The sequence below is a fragment of the Trichomonas vaginalis genome, chromosome I, assembly GCF_026262505.1.
Source record: "Trichomonas vaginalis G3 chromosome I, whole genome shotgun sequence".
NCBI classification, from domain to species: Eukaryota; Parabasalia; order Trichomonadida; family Trichomonadidae; genus Trichomonas; species Trichomonas vaginalis.
Window position 1 is genome coordinate 16638034 of NC_067203.1, and position 16811 is coordinate 16654844.

Sequence of the window (16811 nt, forward strand, 5' to 3'; positions counted from 1 at the left end):
CATAAACCAATCATTATCAGAGAGAAACTTGGAATTGATTAAAAATATCCTAAATATATCTATTCTCTTATACATGCTGCTCCGTTGGAGTTTCAGACAGTAATCTTATCGGTTTCGATTCTATTTGGAGATTTAATCAAAAAATGTTTGAGTTTTCATGATTCATTATCTATGTTTGTTTGAAGTATCACTGTATAATTATAGCATTTCCTTCAAAAAAATTCAAATTCGAAAAATTAATTGATAATCAAAAAATTTAGAATTGATACTGTACTTCTGGCTTGCAAAACTCCAATGAGAAATCACCAGCAAAAATAAGGCCTTTCATCTGTCACCTTTGTCAAGTCAAATTGTCAGTTTTCTCGGAATGTCTCGTTCTCAAATTACTGAAACAAAAATGAATATAAAAAAACTGGTTGTCAAATCTCTTGAAGAAGTCGAAATACCAGATGTGATGAAGCCATCATATGAAATTGCCGAGTTAATTTGGAATTTAACAATTGAAAATTTACAAGCTACAGCAGACACTATTCAAGAATCCATGAAGAAAAACAAATACATTACCAAGGATTTTGTATCTCATGCTATTTCCAATATTTCTTTAATTCAAATACAATCCAGCAGTTTATACCGTAGCTTTGCTAAGATTTTTCATATTAAAATACCTGAATTTTTTATTGATAATGAGGTAACCACAATCATTAGTGAAGATAACATTACAGAGTTTCAAAACCATTTTAATCGTCAACACCAATCTAGAGTTCAGAATTTCATTAATAAATACTTCCCAGATTCAATAGCATATGGTGCAATTAATATTTTTAAGTTCCTGCTTTTGAATAGAGCAGAAATTAAAGCAGAATATTGCAAGCATGCAATCATTGGCGGTAATCTCGAAATCATTAAAATTATTTGTCAAAAAGGCTTCAGTTTCCATGATTATTTCAGTGTAGCAATTAAATTTCATCGAAACGATATTGCAGATTTTATTCTTGAAAACTATGGAGCATATTTCATGAATGTCGCTGATTGTTTGAGATTCTATAACTATAAGGCGGCAATTTTTATGTATGCAAACAAATGTCCAATAGATTATCAATCAAATCCTTTTAATTGCGTTCTTGCAACATCAATATTACTAGACGATTATTATACAACGAATTATTTTGTAGAAAATAAAGCAAATTTAAATGAACTTCTTATAACTGCTCAACCATCAAATCTCGTTTCTCTAAATTTGTTTTTGGTTGCATTATTGAAGAATAACACAGAAATAATTAAACTACTTCTTACTAATGGTGCAGTTATTACTAAAAAGATCATGCTTGCGCAGCAAGAAATAGAAACAGCACTTACAATTGCAGTCAGAAATCAAAACATTGAAATTGTTAATTTACTCTTATCAAATGGAGTTATTGCTGATTGTAAGGTACTCAATAATAATGAAATGTTATGGAGGAATGAATTTTTCTCAGATTTCTTTGAGCAATCTATCGATTTTGGAGAAGAAAGAAGTATTTTAAATGCACGATTATTTAAAAGAAATTTTTCCGAAATACATCGAATGATCCCAAGTTATTTGAGCGAGAGTGATTCATACTATGAGGATCTAGATAGTGAATACGTTCAAATGGCATACTCTAGTGATATGGAGGAATACGAAGAAGAAGATTATGCATTTGAGGAAGAAGAGGATCTTTCTGACCAGGATCTTTCTGACCAAATGCTTGAAAAAATCATTAATAAAAGATTGAGCATTTTCAATTATTCCAAAATTAATCCATTGATTATTGCTATTGCTTTAGAAAATGCTGAAATCATTAAACTTCTAATTGAATATGGTGCAGATGTTAATGGTTCTTTAACGATGGATAGTGATAAAATAACACCGTTAATCTTTGCAATTCAGACTTGCACCAAAGCGAAATATAATGTTGTTGCTCAACTCTTATCTTGTGGCGCTAATCCAAATCTTCTTTGCGGTAAAACACCAATCCAAGAATCACTAATCAACAAAAATGACAAATCAATCGCAATGTTACTTCTTGATCACGATGCAAATGCAAATTATTTTAATCCATTTAAAGATTCGCCTCTAATTCTCGCTATGAAGCATAAATTTGAAGATTTAGTATTAGCAATGCTCAAAAAGGGAACTAATCCAAACTATTTTACTAAGGATTATGATACTCCTTTAGAATTTGCTAAATCACATAAATTAAAAGTATCTTACGATGCCTTACTTCAATTTGGGGCAAACCCTAACGTAAGAGAAGCATATGTAAAGTGAAAATTAAGATGAGCCAAAATTTAAATAGTATCGATTATTTTACTAATGTGCAAATTGTCTGCACTTTCATAAATTTTAACACGCACTCAATTTTGAATACTTCATGATCATAAACAAGAATAATTCAAAAATCAAATTTGAAAAAAAAAATTTACTCTCTAAACCTATTTTTTACCTTAGGGGACGTTTCCCCGATCTTTTCCACCAGAATCAGCCATCCTAAGTAAATTTTGAGGGCGTGATGTTTTTACTGAACAAGGAAGTTCCTCCTATTGAAATAAAGCTCAGAATTTTCTTAACGTACATAAAATCTTTATATTTTTACAAAATGTGCGGAAGATTCGCATTAAATAGAGCATTGACACAACTTCTTGCAAATGTTAATGCAAGACGCATACAAGAGAATGGGTTCCAGTTCAACCCATCAAATAATATTTCTCCTACAAATCCAGCACCAATTCTTGCAAATCAAATCATTCAGCTTCTGAAATGGGGCATTCAGACTGGCTCTCAACCTCTAATCAATGCTAGAAGTGAAACAGTTGTTGAGAAATTTAATAAGGATATAATGACAAGAAGATGCGTCATCCCTGCCGATGGATATTTCGAGTGGAACAAGCAGAGCCAACCATACTTCTTCCATAAGAGAAATAATGAGTTATTATTCCTTGCAGGATTTTACACACAACATAACGAGTTTGTTATATTGACACGCGACTCAGTTAATGATATCAAGAAAGTACATCCAAGAATGCCAATCATTCTTTCTCAAGATGAGATCGCATTATGGGAATCTCCAAAATTCGAGTATTTCCTCAAATGCAATCCACCACAAATTTACTTCTATCCTGTTTCCAGAGAAGCTCTTCGCCCAGGTTATACAGGAGCTGATTGTGTTAAGCCAATTAACGGATCAAAGCAACAACTAACAATGATGGATATGTTCAAATCTGTGAAAAAGGATAAACCCGATCTGAAGACTATGCTTGTCAAGGCATGATCGTATTTATTTGTTTCCATCCTATAAAAAAAATTCATGTTTTATCACTTTTTGAAATGTTATTTTTCGTATCAGAAACTTTTTAGTACACATATAATGGAGTCAATTTATAAAACTACCTTTCAAATTTTTTCTTCCTCTCAAAATTTTAAATAAGAGTTTAAAATTTTGAAAAAAACGAAACTCTCATCTTTAACTAATTTGTCAATAAACCTATATGAAAAAATTTCTGAACCCAAGAAGAATTGAATATGCGGAATAAATTTCACACACAAATTTCAAATAACTCGTAATCCCTGTTCCCTTCTTTCAACTAAACATAGTAATATTATACTAAAAATTTCTCAAAACACGTTTTGAGATTTATTTTTCAATTTATTTCTCTCAATTTTCTGGTGTTATTAAAATGGATGATATCTTTTTTGACCGCGAGCGATTTAATGAAATAAGTCGAGAGACCGTAGCACACTTTGACGCAGCTCCTGAGTTATCACCACGTACCAAAGAAGATTTAATATCTCTTTATGGCTGTCCAAAAGTTAGTGTCAAAAATCCTGATGATATTAGACCTCCATCTCCATCAGAATCGATAACAAATACTCAAGAGTACCTCAAAAAACTTGCAAAAGAAGGCTTTGTACATGGAGGTGATACAGATGCTTTTGATAGAGAGATGATGAGACGAAAAAACGAAGGTTTACTTAAAAGCAAGAGAACTAATCAACAAGAAGAAATGGAAAAATCAGATATTTCTTCATTAGTTACACAAGAACCTTATCTTCAATATTGGCTTAACACAGACACTGTTCAATCCATTGTTTCGGAGATAAACAGACTTCCACTTCGCGAATTACATACTAATTTCATTCTCGTTAGTCGATTTTACAATGAATTCACCGCATTTGTAAGAAAAGCTAAAGCAAGACAAACAACTAAAAAGCTTTCCGATAAACTTCTTAAGAAGCAGATGTATGATTTCGTTATGGAAGCCAGAAAACTACGAAAGATCATTTTTGAGAATGCGATCAAAATGAATTCGATTAAAACAGAAGATTTATCATCAGACTTACGTAAAGAGTTTGCAGATGCAATATCTACAGTTGAAGTCAAGAAAGAAGAAGAAAAACCGAAGTTTTTCACAACATTTAAAAAAGTTACCGGAGAAAATGAATTTATATTCTTATCTCATGCACATTCGACCATGGATACATTCCCTGACTCATACGAGATGCAAGACAACACGTTTTATCCAAACGAACTCAAAGCAACAGAACAAAAATTACTTTCTTCTCTAGAAAACTTCCAGAGCGTTGGAATGGAGTTTGTTAAGAAGAACCCAAGAGCTGCATCCCAAAATTCTATCCCAGTCATCGTAAAACCTCAGACAAGAAAAATAAATATCATAAATAACTTCAAACCCCTTCCAAAAGCCGTAACTCCCGATTTACCAAAGAAAGATCCTCTCAAGGATATCGATCGCGTTCAATTCTACTGGCAACATGAAGATCCATTACCGAGTCGCCCTTTAGGCTCATCCACGAAGTTTTTCAATGCATTCAATGACATTTCGGATATTTATTTTGAGAGGAAAGAGGTCGAACCAGAAGAAAATCCGTTTCCTCACCTCCAAGTCAAAGATTATGTTCCTCCTACACCGAAATCTCCAATTTCAGAGACCAATTCATCATCAGCTGTTGTTGTTGGCCAGACATTGATCACAGACTCCATCTGGAATACGTCACAAATGGCTGAAGAGTCAAATCAAACGAAATCCAAACAAAATCCGAAGAAATCTAATAAGAAAGATGCAAAAGAAGAGGAAGATATGATCATTGATGGTATATCTGTGAAGAATCTGCTTGGTGCTCAACAAGCAATGAATCTTTCTCCAACATTTAAGTATTTGATGACGCATTCAATCATTGGATCATCAGAAACTAAAGTTGATGGAATTGAAGATTCTATACCTGCTGTTAAGAAGCTTGATGATGTTTTGAAACGCCTTGGATACACTTCTTTCCAAAAATTAGATTTATTCAAAAAATATTCAGTCAGTGCAGGCGATATGGCAAAGATTGCAGACACAATTTCGTTCTGGGAGAATGTAGCACTCATGGCTGAGAAGTATGAATACGCCTACAAAGAGTTGAAAAATTATATTAATATTAACTTGGCATTTGATGAAACGATTGGTAAATCTGCTAAACTAGAGCCATTGAAGCAATCCTACAAAGCTGCAGCTGATAATTTAGAAAGCGCTGGTCAAAATCTCCTTAATTTGTGTGGAGATATCGCTTATGTCAGAAAATACTCTTATCATGACCTTATATAACATCGCAAAGATAAACTTGTCACAATGGAACATCATGCACTTGAATCTATCAAATAATTTCTTTTTGTTTATTAATAAAGTATTTCTTTTGTTTGTATTATTTTAATTGCATTAAGATATTTTTAAATTCCTAACTAAAATACATCTAAATTCTTTTTTATCCAAACCATGATTAATTTCCTCAACGAAATTATTCCTGCACAGTGGAGTATTATATTTATTTCATCCTAAGAAGATTGAAACGAACTCGTATCTGTTTACTTCTTCGTTTTCAACATTATCTTTGAGATTAAATGAGATTTATTCATAAAAAAGCTGTAAAATAGTTATAACTTGACAAATTAGGCTATATATTTGCCTATACTCTAGTACAAAATCGATTCCTTATGATCAAAAATAAATTTTTGGCTGACAACATATTATTTATACTAAATTTTCATATGAAATTGCCATAAATTGAGGGATAAATACAGATATTTCGTGTTAGAAAGCATTGTAATGAAAGTAAATTAAACATTTTAAATTTCTTTATAAAATACAAAATATGTATAGCGACAATTAGTCATAAATTTCATTCTATATTCTTATTCGTGTGTATCTTGGTTTTTCTTTGGAAAATTTAGATATCAACATAATTTTCTCTGAAATTTTCTATGAAATCATATGGATTTGTACTAAATTACACGTAAAGAGCCTAATACACAAAAAATTGGAAATTTATTCTTCGGCCTTTTCCAATTTTTCTCTTTCTTCGACAGGAATAACAACAGTTTTGTGCAAAACAGAGATTGTTGATGTGAAAGATGGGAAGCAGATGTATCCTGCAACAATAGCAACAGCAGTTACGTAAATAAGTGCTAAAAGATTGAAAAGATCCGTTCCATCTGTGTAATATGTGAACATGAAAAATAGATCATCACCAAATGTTGCTCCTACGAACATTTGGAAGAATCTGAAAAATGATCTACTGATATCTGAAACAAATCCGAAGAAGAATGAGCCAAAGAACATCAATCCGACAACAAGAGGTGAAAGACCAATAATAATAGTGATAATCTGCATCATAACAACTCTAATAATTCTAATCAACTGATACAAACGCGGAGTGTAGATAAACCAACGACAGGCAACAACATATGTTGAAAGGAATGCAAATGCGAAGTAAATAAGCATTTGGTAGGAAGGATATTGTGTCATTCTTTGAGATTGGATTAAACAGAAGATTGAACATGAAAAGAGAAGAGCTTCTGTAAGTAGATGCAATGGATTCCAAAATCCAAGTGAAAAATGGAGCTGATCGTATAAAGTAAGGTCTTTGTAAATTGAATCTGTTGAATGCCATTGATTATGCTGCTTAATATGACGATAAAAGTATATAGCAAGGTATACTGTACCAATAAATGAAAGAACACAAAGAGATATTGTGTTTCTTTGTAAAATTAACGATTGTGGTATTTGTGTATTAGGAAGTAAGTCAGAAGGGAAGTCAGCAGTTATCTTTCTATGCATTGATAAACTTCTTGATCTCGTAGTTCGTTTGATTGATGGTGTTGTTGATTTAGAGTTTGATTTTATAAAAGAAGCGGATTTCTTTTCTTCGTTTCTGTATAAATATTTTCTATTTGGATTGGGTGTTGAAGTAATCGATCTGTACGAGCTTGTTGATGACTTTGGTTTCTCAGTAATGATTTCCATGAAAGTTTCTGGGCATCTGTCTCTTGTTACGATAGGAGCTGATGTGTAAGTATAGCTACCATCATTTGGCATGATTATAGAAGCTACATGCCATTTTGTGCAGCCTGGAATTGAAGAATGCGGAGAAACTGAATAAAAATCTGTAGAAAGCTTAAATGTTGAAATGTGATGAAAAGTTCCTAAGTGAATATCAAAATCTAAATAAGAATTTGAAGTTCCATTTTTCCAGTCAACTTCAAATCGATATGGATCGTATTCATTGACAAGATATAATTGCATAAATGATCTGGTAATCAAATTTTCGAGATTATCTTTAAATTGATCGACAAAATCGGTAATATCGCTAATTTTTGAATAGGGAGCAAATATATTGTGATCTGGACAAAGATTTGTCGTAAATGCGTCTCTTGCTAAAAACGTATACTTGATTGTAGGGAGAATAACTCTAATGTAAATATTAAATAAAATTAATACGTCCAAAATATGAATTATCATGAGCCATGGCGGTCTATAGTATTGCTTCCATGTAGTAAAAGGTGATTCGACTGAAGCCCATTTCCTTTCAGGTACTTTGTGAAGCACAAATCGGAAGGAAAGAGGCATTTTTATGCAAATTATTTAATCATTATTTACGTTCCATGTGTACTCATTTGATATATTAAACTATAATAATAAAACCTGATTCAAAATTTGACAAATATAAAACCTATCGTTTTGAAAGAGTTTAGTCGGCAGAAATTTGATAAGTATAACCCCACTCTCTTTCTTTAGGTGAAAAAAAGTGTTTCTGCCTTATCTGATCATTTAAACGGAATTCATCCTCGTTACATATATGAAATAATGATATACTAGGGACTTTAGAATATTAACATTGCAAAAATTCAATTGTTCGCTGTTCAAACCATCATGTCTTGCTTTAAAGTTGATGCTTTTATTTTTTCGAAGCGCTATGACAGTAGCAACCTTACATATTACCAATGAAAACCTAAGTACTATTTCGGCATAATAAATTTAAATTAATATTGAAACAATATAATATTATGCATACTCTCGGGTGATAAAATCACAAATATCTTAGCCTACCTTCCGTTTAATTATGAGATACAGATCTAAAATTCCTTACTCTGCATCAATTGTCACTTACTGATAAAAATACTATGATGAGAAGTCTAAATGCGCGAGTTTAATACACAATTTATTCAGATTTATTATCGAAATGCAAATAATAATTCATATCTTGAGCTTACCAGTGAATAAAATCATGATACTATTGATTAATTTTTTAAATTTTACTATAAACTCTAAACAGATTAAACAAATCCTTAATTTGAACATGAAAAATTTTTATATTACTAACAATAATTGGTTATCTATATATAATTATATACAGCATCTGATAGTAAACTATGAATGATTTAAAATTTTGGAAAATAAGCTTCTTTTCTATATCATTGAAAAATAATTATTTGATTCTGTTATTTAATTGACATATTTTAGTATAAAAATTATAGAATAACAAAAATAAAAATGTTTTAGCGATTTAGAACCCAATAAAAATGCTTGTTTTCTCTCTAAATTATAAATTTTCAAAATTTTTAACCTCGTTTTTCCAAAAAAAAATCGAGAATTGAAAAAAACGTTTTAATTTTCTTGAAAATTGCATAGGCACTTTCTAAAATAGAAAAAATTTGGAAAAATTCACCAAAGAGAACTCCATTCCAGGTGTCCAAGACAATTGCTTTCAGTCAAAAGAGCCTCGAAAATTTTAAATATTGTTATCGATTTTCATCAATCACTTAATATCGATTGTTTACAGTCAATGACATCAAATGTTATTAAATTCTAATATATTTGAACATACTATAAATCTTTTTTGAAACCTATCAAAATTTCGCGGAATTTAACAATACTCAAGCTATCACACACAGCTATTATTATCGCAATCTCATTGTAAGAAGAAATGATTAATAAAATCTAAGATATAACGATTTATTTACCCATTTCCAAAAATATTTTTAATTATCAATCCTTATTTGTGCATATTTTATATGCACATTTAACAAGAAAAACGAAAAAGTGTTTTCCCCAAAAATCCCTGAAAGTAGCCTAATTATTAACGTAAATACCCCTATATTTTGTCCTGTTATTTCCGGGTAACGTCATTTAATTTACTTTTTTAACATCGAATTTTACTCTTTATGAGTGATATCCTTCGTTTGATTTCATAATACAATAAAATACTTTCTTTAACAAGTTAGATATCGATATCATCAAAATTCATATAATATTTCGAAATCAAACTAAAGTCATTCAATATGTCCAAACACACTATTACAATGCTTCACATACAAAGTATAACGGGCATGTTATTGGTCGATATATTTTCTCTATTTGCTCTGGATAAGTGTACTCTAAATTATCCGATAACTATATAACAATCCTCAAATAAAGCCAATAAGATTTGATTAGATCTCTGTTTGAAAATTTTTATTTATATAATTTGATATGAAATTTTTATAAAGGCATCAATCTGGCTTGAGAATTATATATAAATACTAAAGAATTAGAGAAAAATTATGATTCAAAATGAAATATAAGTAATAGGATTCTATGTGGCATAATGTATCATTTTAAACATCGAAAGAATAGACTTATATGTATGAGGCATCATGGTCTTGAATTTCGGAAATTTAAATAAAAATGTTCTGTCTCAACTTAAATACTAATTTAGTTTTTAATTAAATCAACATATAAAGTCGATATATTCCGTTATTCTGCAAAATATTGAAAAATGAAATGAATAATAATGAAAAAATGTAGTATATTTTTGACAAAACAACTTATAATTAAATTTAAGGTGCTAAATAGTAGAAAAGTTGTAAGAAAATATGAAAATAATAATCGAATGAGTATAAAATTAAACAAGTTTTTACATTCGACGATAACGATAATTCATTTTTCAGATTCAGTTTTCTGAAAGCGGTATTTTCAATCAACTACATCATTTTATATATAAATGTAATCCAGCTTTTGATTGATACAATCGAAAGCAATTGAAAAGCATCCTGAAAACTACGCCGTTGAGAGAAAAAGACGATACCGATAATTTGATTTTTCCTTAGAAAATTGTGTTGCTTTCAATATTTTTGACAGTGGAAATTATGACTTAGTTGCTGTAAATATTCATTTCGGACTAATTTTAATTTTATCCTTATCTATCAAATATCCAATAATATAACTTTTTTTTACATAATTATTTTGAAAAAAATTATTTTACGATTTGATTTATGGAATGTGCTACATGACTTTGTGTCAAGAAATAACTAGTATTTCATTAATATGGTTGTGCTTTTATCCATATGAAATATTTCGATATAACAATTTTTGATTTATCGCCAAAAATGCTCGAGAATTTGATTTTGGTTTTATTCATTGGGTGGAAAAGGTAAATATATATTTATTAATAAAATTTAATTATAACGCTTTTTCTGGTTTTGACAGTAGTATATGTTGATGGGTTTTGTGACTTTTTTTGTAAACGTAAGAATTCATACAATATCGAGCGATTTTGTATCATTTTTTAACATATGAAGTAAAAAATATATGATTCTTACGGTTTTTATTCTTACGTTTTTGAATAAATCAAGATTTAAAAAATTTTCAAAATTGTAAGACATTTACACTCAGCCCATACATAACGAAATAAAAATTTTTTTAAAAAATAAACTTTAAAAATTCATGTCTTACATTTTTGAATAATTTATTTTTTAATTCGTAAGAAATGAGTGAATCTAAATTCGTGACTGTGAATCAATTAATGGATAAACTTTCACCAATTCTCACCCAGGTTAAACAAGTAGACGTTTATTTTGATGATTGCGTACAAAGTTTATTTTATAAAGGTAAGTTTAATATTAAACCTATTGCTTTTGCATTTGATGGTAAATTAATCGAAAATTCAAAAATTTGGGAATTAATTCCGGATATTGAATTTATAACAAATATTAAGGATAAATGTTTAAACAACAAAACCACCTCACTAAAGTTCTTTGTAGATTAATGATTAAAACTGAGGAAAAGAATTTAACGGGTTTAAATATCATCCGTGTAAAATTTTAGAACTTGGTAACGAAAAACTTCAGAAAAAATTAAACGATAGACTATCAAAAGATAAAGTTGAAAGAGTAAATAAACTCGCTAAAGGTAATGGTAATGATGAAGAAGAATTTGATGAGTTCAACATAGAACTTTAAGAAACTAATGATTATTTGAATTTATGAAATCAATTATTTGATTATTCTTTCTTCAATCTCTTCTATTCTTTTTGTTAAATCATCAATTTTCATTAATGAGGTGATTCTTGATTGAGGAATAGATTTCAAACTAACCACCCTTTTATTTTTGAAATTTTGAATCCATCAACTTTAAACATTTTATTCAATTTACATGTTGTCAATTCTTCAAATAATTTTTTATTATTAGCATAATAGTCATTAAATTCTTCAACAGATGAAAAAATTTTTATTTCAGTTGGTTTAACAACGTTTATTTTTTGTTGAACATTTTCACTTTCATTTATTTCTTCCTCCTCTGTTTCATTTATTTTTAAAATCGGTTTCATTTATCATTAAATAAAAATTAGAATATAAGTGATGAAATATATTTTTTAATTAATAATATTAAATCAGAAATGGCGGCAGGATTCTTTAAAAAATTATGGGATGGAATTAAGAAAGCTGCGGGTTGGGTTTATAAAAAGATTATTAAACCCGTTGCAAACTTTTTGGCACCAGTAGCGAAAACGGCAGGAACTATCATAGGTGGAGTATTAGGTACTAAAGCAGGTAATCCGGCGATGGGAGCACAAGCAGGTAACGCAGTTGGTGGAATTGCTGAAGGAATACTTAATAAAATAGGAGGTAGATAGTGGAAAAATAAATAAATATTATTTTTATCTTAGTATCGGTGTAGTCTTTGATAAACTTTTTCTCCTTTATTTAAAACTTCTCTTATTGGGGCAGCTTTTGGTGTTATTGATTCAGCAACGTCACTAATTGCTTCTTTATTCTTAAATATCCAATTTGCCCCTTCTTCAATGTTTCCCAAACTTTACTCGCTCCTCTTTTTACTTTATCCCACAGTTTCTTAAATATACCTGCAGCCATAGTTGATTATTTCATTAAAATTAAAAATTCATTTTCATCTTTTAATTTTGATTTTTTATTTATTAATAAATGACGACTAACTATTTGGTGCCAAACACTAAACCGATTAATGGAAATGTGTTTCATTCATTCGAAAAGATAAATGAAATATTCGCAAAGAATGACGGTAGAAGATATTATAGAGAACTTGAAAGTTCATGCTATGACTCTGATGCTCCATATTTTGATGATAAACAAACTCATTTAAGAATTACAAATCCGGCTCATGATGTGAACCAATTAGGTGACACATATATTAAACGCAAAGTTAAAGCAACTCTAGTTTCAAATAAAGCTTTCACATGTGATGCCGCTTTTAAATGCATGCGTTTATTCGTTGGTTACAAATCATCAAATCAAAGCTTTAAACAATTAGAAGTAGAAACCGAAAGAGGTGATGCCGGTTATCTTCAGATGGATTGCGCCCGTGAATCTTTCGCATTTGCAACATATAAACCAAAATCAGAAAGGAAAGTTAAAAAGTTTGTTCATTCGTTATATAATAATGTTCAAAAATATGATAACTCAGTATGTGGTAAATATATTGACCCTTCAGAAGTTTTCAAGAAAGCAAATGAAGAAGTTGATGTCACTTTTGATATGATTATTCCGGTAAATGATTTGTTAGCATTTCAGGCGTTCGATGATTATCCTAAATCATTTGGTGATATCATTCTTAAATATTATGTTTTCAGGGATACTTTAGTATTTTGTCAGGTTGACCCGTTAAGAGTTGCTGATTTACAAAATTACGTTTATGAAAAGATAACTGATGAAAATTATGAAAAGATTATGAATCATGTTTATAAATATGATCGCAAATTCCAACAAATCGGACTTCCTGCCAAATTAATTACAAGCTTAGCCGCTACATCTGCTGACGCAACAGTTGATGACGTTATTATTTCATGCACAAAGATGGAAGTTTTAGAGGATAAATGCATTACACCAGGATACGGTTTAATTGAAGAATCAGTTAAAGCAATACCACGTTTATTCAGTAAGGAAGATCCATTCATGATTCCAGCTCAACATATTGACGTTCGTTCACTAAATGGAGGTTGCATCACTCCTGAAGGTATCAGCTCAGATTTCTCATACGCTCTTCATAATGTTACAGATGTTGTGTTAGCATTTCCGAAGAATGCAATGCAAAGAACAGTTTTAGAAAATCCAATGCTTCGAGGTCTTCAGGTCACTATAGATTCCAGAAACTTCCCCGATCAAGCGATGACCACAGTGGGCGACATATTCTTTACACGTATGCTTCAAGCTTCTGATTTAGATGGAGTGAATGAATGCACAGAAGAATACGAGGACTCATTAACTAGACCACTGAATGCAGATGATGGCACGCCATTAGCTAGAACATGGAAAGACCAAACTTCATTCTTATGCACTATTCCAGTTCAACGTGATGGAGCGGGTATATTCTTTGATGGATTAGAAACTTTCAACTCACAAGTTACAGTACAAGTGAAAGCTTATCCAATCATTCAGGGTGAAAATGACACTTACTGTTCAAAGGTGACAAATCCTCCTCAGGTTTGGTTTACTAGGACTACATATTGGACATGGACACCGGATGAAGGTTTGAAATATCATCCAACAGGTACACCACCACAGTATAGAAGTTCATATGATGAAATATTGATGAATAGAAATGTTTAAAATTATAAATTTATTTTTGATTAAATGGATTTAAATTCATCCACTCCTTATGAAGAATTAGCAGGAGTATATAATACATACATAGATGATATGATTAATGAAGCATTGAGTGATAATAAAATGCTCTATCTAAGGAAAAATTAATGAAAATTCCATATTCTGAATGTTACTTAAATTCAATCACTGCAGCAATTGGTAAACAAAATAAAGGTAAAACATTAACGATATTAAAACAAATTATCATTATTGCTAACACTTCCCCCTATTCACATGTGTTAATTTATATCAACCGTTCAGGTTCACCTTCAGATGATACATTTGAATCTTTAAAGCATTTAATCAAAATTCCAATTATTTATTTATCACAAGAAGAAGCAGAAGATTATTTAAAAAACTTTTTAATGTATAAAGAATTATATAATACAATCAAGAAGCAAGGATTAGAGGATAAAATTATTGATAAACAACGGGATGAATTATTTGAAACACTTTCTATTTCAAATTTTGATAGAGAATTTTTGCATTCACTCATTTTTCTAGATGATGCAGTGAAATCAAAACTAATAACAAATGAGAAATCATATTTTAATCAGTTATTAACTCAATGTCGACACATTCAGTGTTCATTCTTCATGGCTGTTCAATACTTCAAAGCATTAAGCACAAACATTAAATCAAATCTATCAACCCTTTTCATTTTCAGTGGGTTTAGTCGTCAACAGTTGAACGTTATGCTTTATCAAGTGAATTTACCAATGAGCATTAATGAACTTTACACACAATATCAGCAATTAGGTGAACATGGAAAAATAATAGTTGATTTAAATAAAGGAGGTGTTAAATTTGATTAACTTTTTATAATTAATTTTTATTTTTTATTTATAATTAAACATGACAGAAATAGCAAATCTTCTACAGGTTCCATTAAAACAAGGGACAAACAAAAAGGGTGCATATAATAGAACTATGAAAGTTCCTGATGGAATGAAAGAATTAGTTCATATTGTTGCTGGTCTTCAAAAAGATGTTAAACAAATGAGAAACGTTTTAACATTACCAGAAGCTCAAGCATATGCCAAACGTCAAGGTCCAAATTGGGAAGCACACGAAGCAGACATTACGGGTCCAAATGGAAAACCTGATGGTATAAATGAAGTTTTCGTTACTGATGGTCAAGGTAATATTAAAGTCATAAATGGTTATAAATTAACTATAACTGATTATCCTAAACGTAAAGCATATAATGAACGTTATCCTATGCAATTTGATGAAAATGGAAAAGCTGTTAAACAATACATTGGAGAAGGTGAAAATGGTCCAATTAATTCATACCGTTATAATCCATATTCTTATTTCAATGAAGAATTAAATGCTATTGAAGAGGGACCGGATGGATTACCACAATATTCTAACAAGTTTGATGGTCAATATGCAAATATTAGACCTGAAATTTCAGCTAAGAAATTCTTTAAAGTTGCTTTATTCGATCCAGTTTTCGCAAATGTTAAAGATGAACTTAAACAGCAATTCCAACCAATTATAGTAGCAAGAATTGCATCAGGTGCTTTATCTCAAGCATTCAAAGATTTAATTAAGAAACCATTATATCAGCAACGTGGTTTAACTTATGATTTAGTTAAGGAATCAGATAAAAGAAAATTTGAGAAATCAGATGATTATAAGAATGCAATTAATGAATATATTAGGTCTATTAATTACAATGAACCAGCTAAAAATCATCTTCAAGAACAAATACAGGGAATAATAGATTCAAAACTTCCAGCAAAATAAAAGTTTAAATATATTTTTTTATTCGATTATAAATGAGAAGACGTTTCACTAGTCAAAAGAACACTAACGCAAAAGCAGAGATTACGGTTAGTTATCACGTAAATGATGATAAATCACGAATTATTCAAAATGTTAAAGTTAATGTTAGCCCTGAATTAACAAGGTCAGCAACTCAACCAAATTTATTAACTCATAACTTACCGAAAAAGGAGGAGGAGCAAAATAAAGAAGATGGAGACCCAATCATTTTATCTGAACCCGGTAAAGAACCTGTTGAAATTCCCACTTATCCAACATACCCAGCACCACTTGATAACCCATATAAAATAGACATTAATTCTGAATTAATGAAAATTTACCGTGATATAATAATTAATAATTATGATTCAATAATAAATTTAATTGATCAATCCGGTTTAATTATTTTACCTTATGAATCATTAATTCACATTATCGCCATTCTTTGTGATGTTCAAGATTCAGACGTTAAGATTCAATTTTTCATAGATGATGAGGTTTCATGCTGCGGAACAGTTGCAAAAATAAATCCTATAAAGGATATTAGCACAATTAAGATATCAAAGAACGGAACAACAACTGAACTTCATTTAACATATAATGATATTTATAATAAAATAGTTGATGAATATAAAATATCACTTGAAAAATTCTTTGTTAAGGCTATTTAATATTCAAGCATTAACATTATCGAATAATAATCCTTTGAATCATAATCAATAATAATTGACCTTTCACCAGTTTCTATCGTTTGTTTTATTTCTTTTTGTTCCCCACTATCCGGATCGGTCATTGTAATTGTTTTTGTTA

The 16811-nt window shown here is 30.1% G+C and overlaps 7 protein-coding genes across 7 annotated transcripts, besides 1 other annotated feature; 6 read left to right on the top strand and 1 right to left on the bottom strand.

Moving 5' to 3' along the window:
• Window positions 1-367: 367 nt before the first annotated feature.
• On the top strand, window positions 368-2290 carry TVAGG3_0997690 (spectrin binding; the record flags this gene model as incomplete). Its single annotated transcript, XM_001581361.1, has 1 exon — window positions 368-2290. The coding sequence occupies one exon, from the start codon at window positions 368-370 to the stop codon at window positions 2288-2290; it is 1923 nt and encodes a 640-aa protein (XP_001581411.1).
• Window positions 2291-2618: 328 nt separating this feature from the next.
• TVAGG3_0997700 (uncharacterized protein) lies at window positions 2619-3290 on the top strand (the record flags this gene model as incomplete). Its single annotated transcript, XM_001581360.1, has 1 exon — window positions 2619-3290. The coding sequence occupies one exon, from the start codon at window positions 2619-2621 to the stop codon at window positions 3288-3290; it is 672 nt and encodes a 223-aa protein (XP_001581410.1).
• A 406-nt stretch (window positions 3291-3696) lies between these two features.
• On the top strand, window positions 3697-5831 carry TVAGG3_0997710 (uncharacterized protein; the record flags this gene model as incomplete). Its single annotated transcript, XM_001581359.2, has 1 exon — window positions 3697-5622. One exon carries the CDS (start codon window positions 3697-3699, stop codon window positions 5620-5622), a length of 1926 nt encoding a protein of 641 aa, XP_001581409.1.
• A 110-nt stretch (window positions 5832-5941) lies between these two features.
• On the bottom strand, window positions 5942-8633 carry TVAGG3_0997720 (uncharacterized protein; the record flags this gene model as incomplete). Its single annotated transcript, XM_001581358.1, has 1 exon — window positions 6340-7596. The coding sequence occupies one exon, from the start codon at window positions 7594-7596 to the stop codon at window positions 6340-6342; it is 1257 nt and encodes a 418-aa protein (XP_001581408.1).
• Window positions 8634-12551: 3918 nt separating this feature from the next.
• On the top strand, window positions 12552-14192 carry TVAGG3_0997730 (uncharacterized protein; the record flags this gene model as incomplete). The annotated part of the gene is made up of 1 exon (XM_051254273.1): window positions 12552-14192. The coding sequence occupies one exon, from the start codon at window positions 12552-12554 to the stop codon at window positions 14190-14192; it is 1641 nt and encodes a 546-aa protein (XP_051079847.1).
• A 149-nt stretch (window positions 14193-14341) lies between these two features.
• Window positions 14342-16811: part of a mobile genetic element that runs on past the window's edge.
• Window positions 15084-15603, top strand: TVAGG3_0997750 (uncharacterized protein; the record flags this gene model as incomplete). The annotated part of the gene is made up of 1 exon (XM_051254274.1): window positions 15084-15603. A coding segment is annotated over one exon (520 nt), but the record flags the coding sequence as incomplete, so codon positions are not given.
• TVAGG3_0997760 (uncharacterized protein) lies at window positions 16016-16672 on the top strand (the record flags this gene model as incomplete). Its single annotated transcript, XM_051254275.1, has 1 exon — window positions 16016-16672. One exon carries the CDS (start codon window positions 16016-16018, stop codon window positions 16670-16672), a length of 657 nt encoding a protein of 218 aa, XP_051079849.1.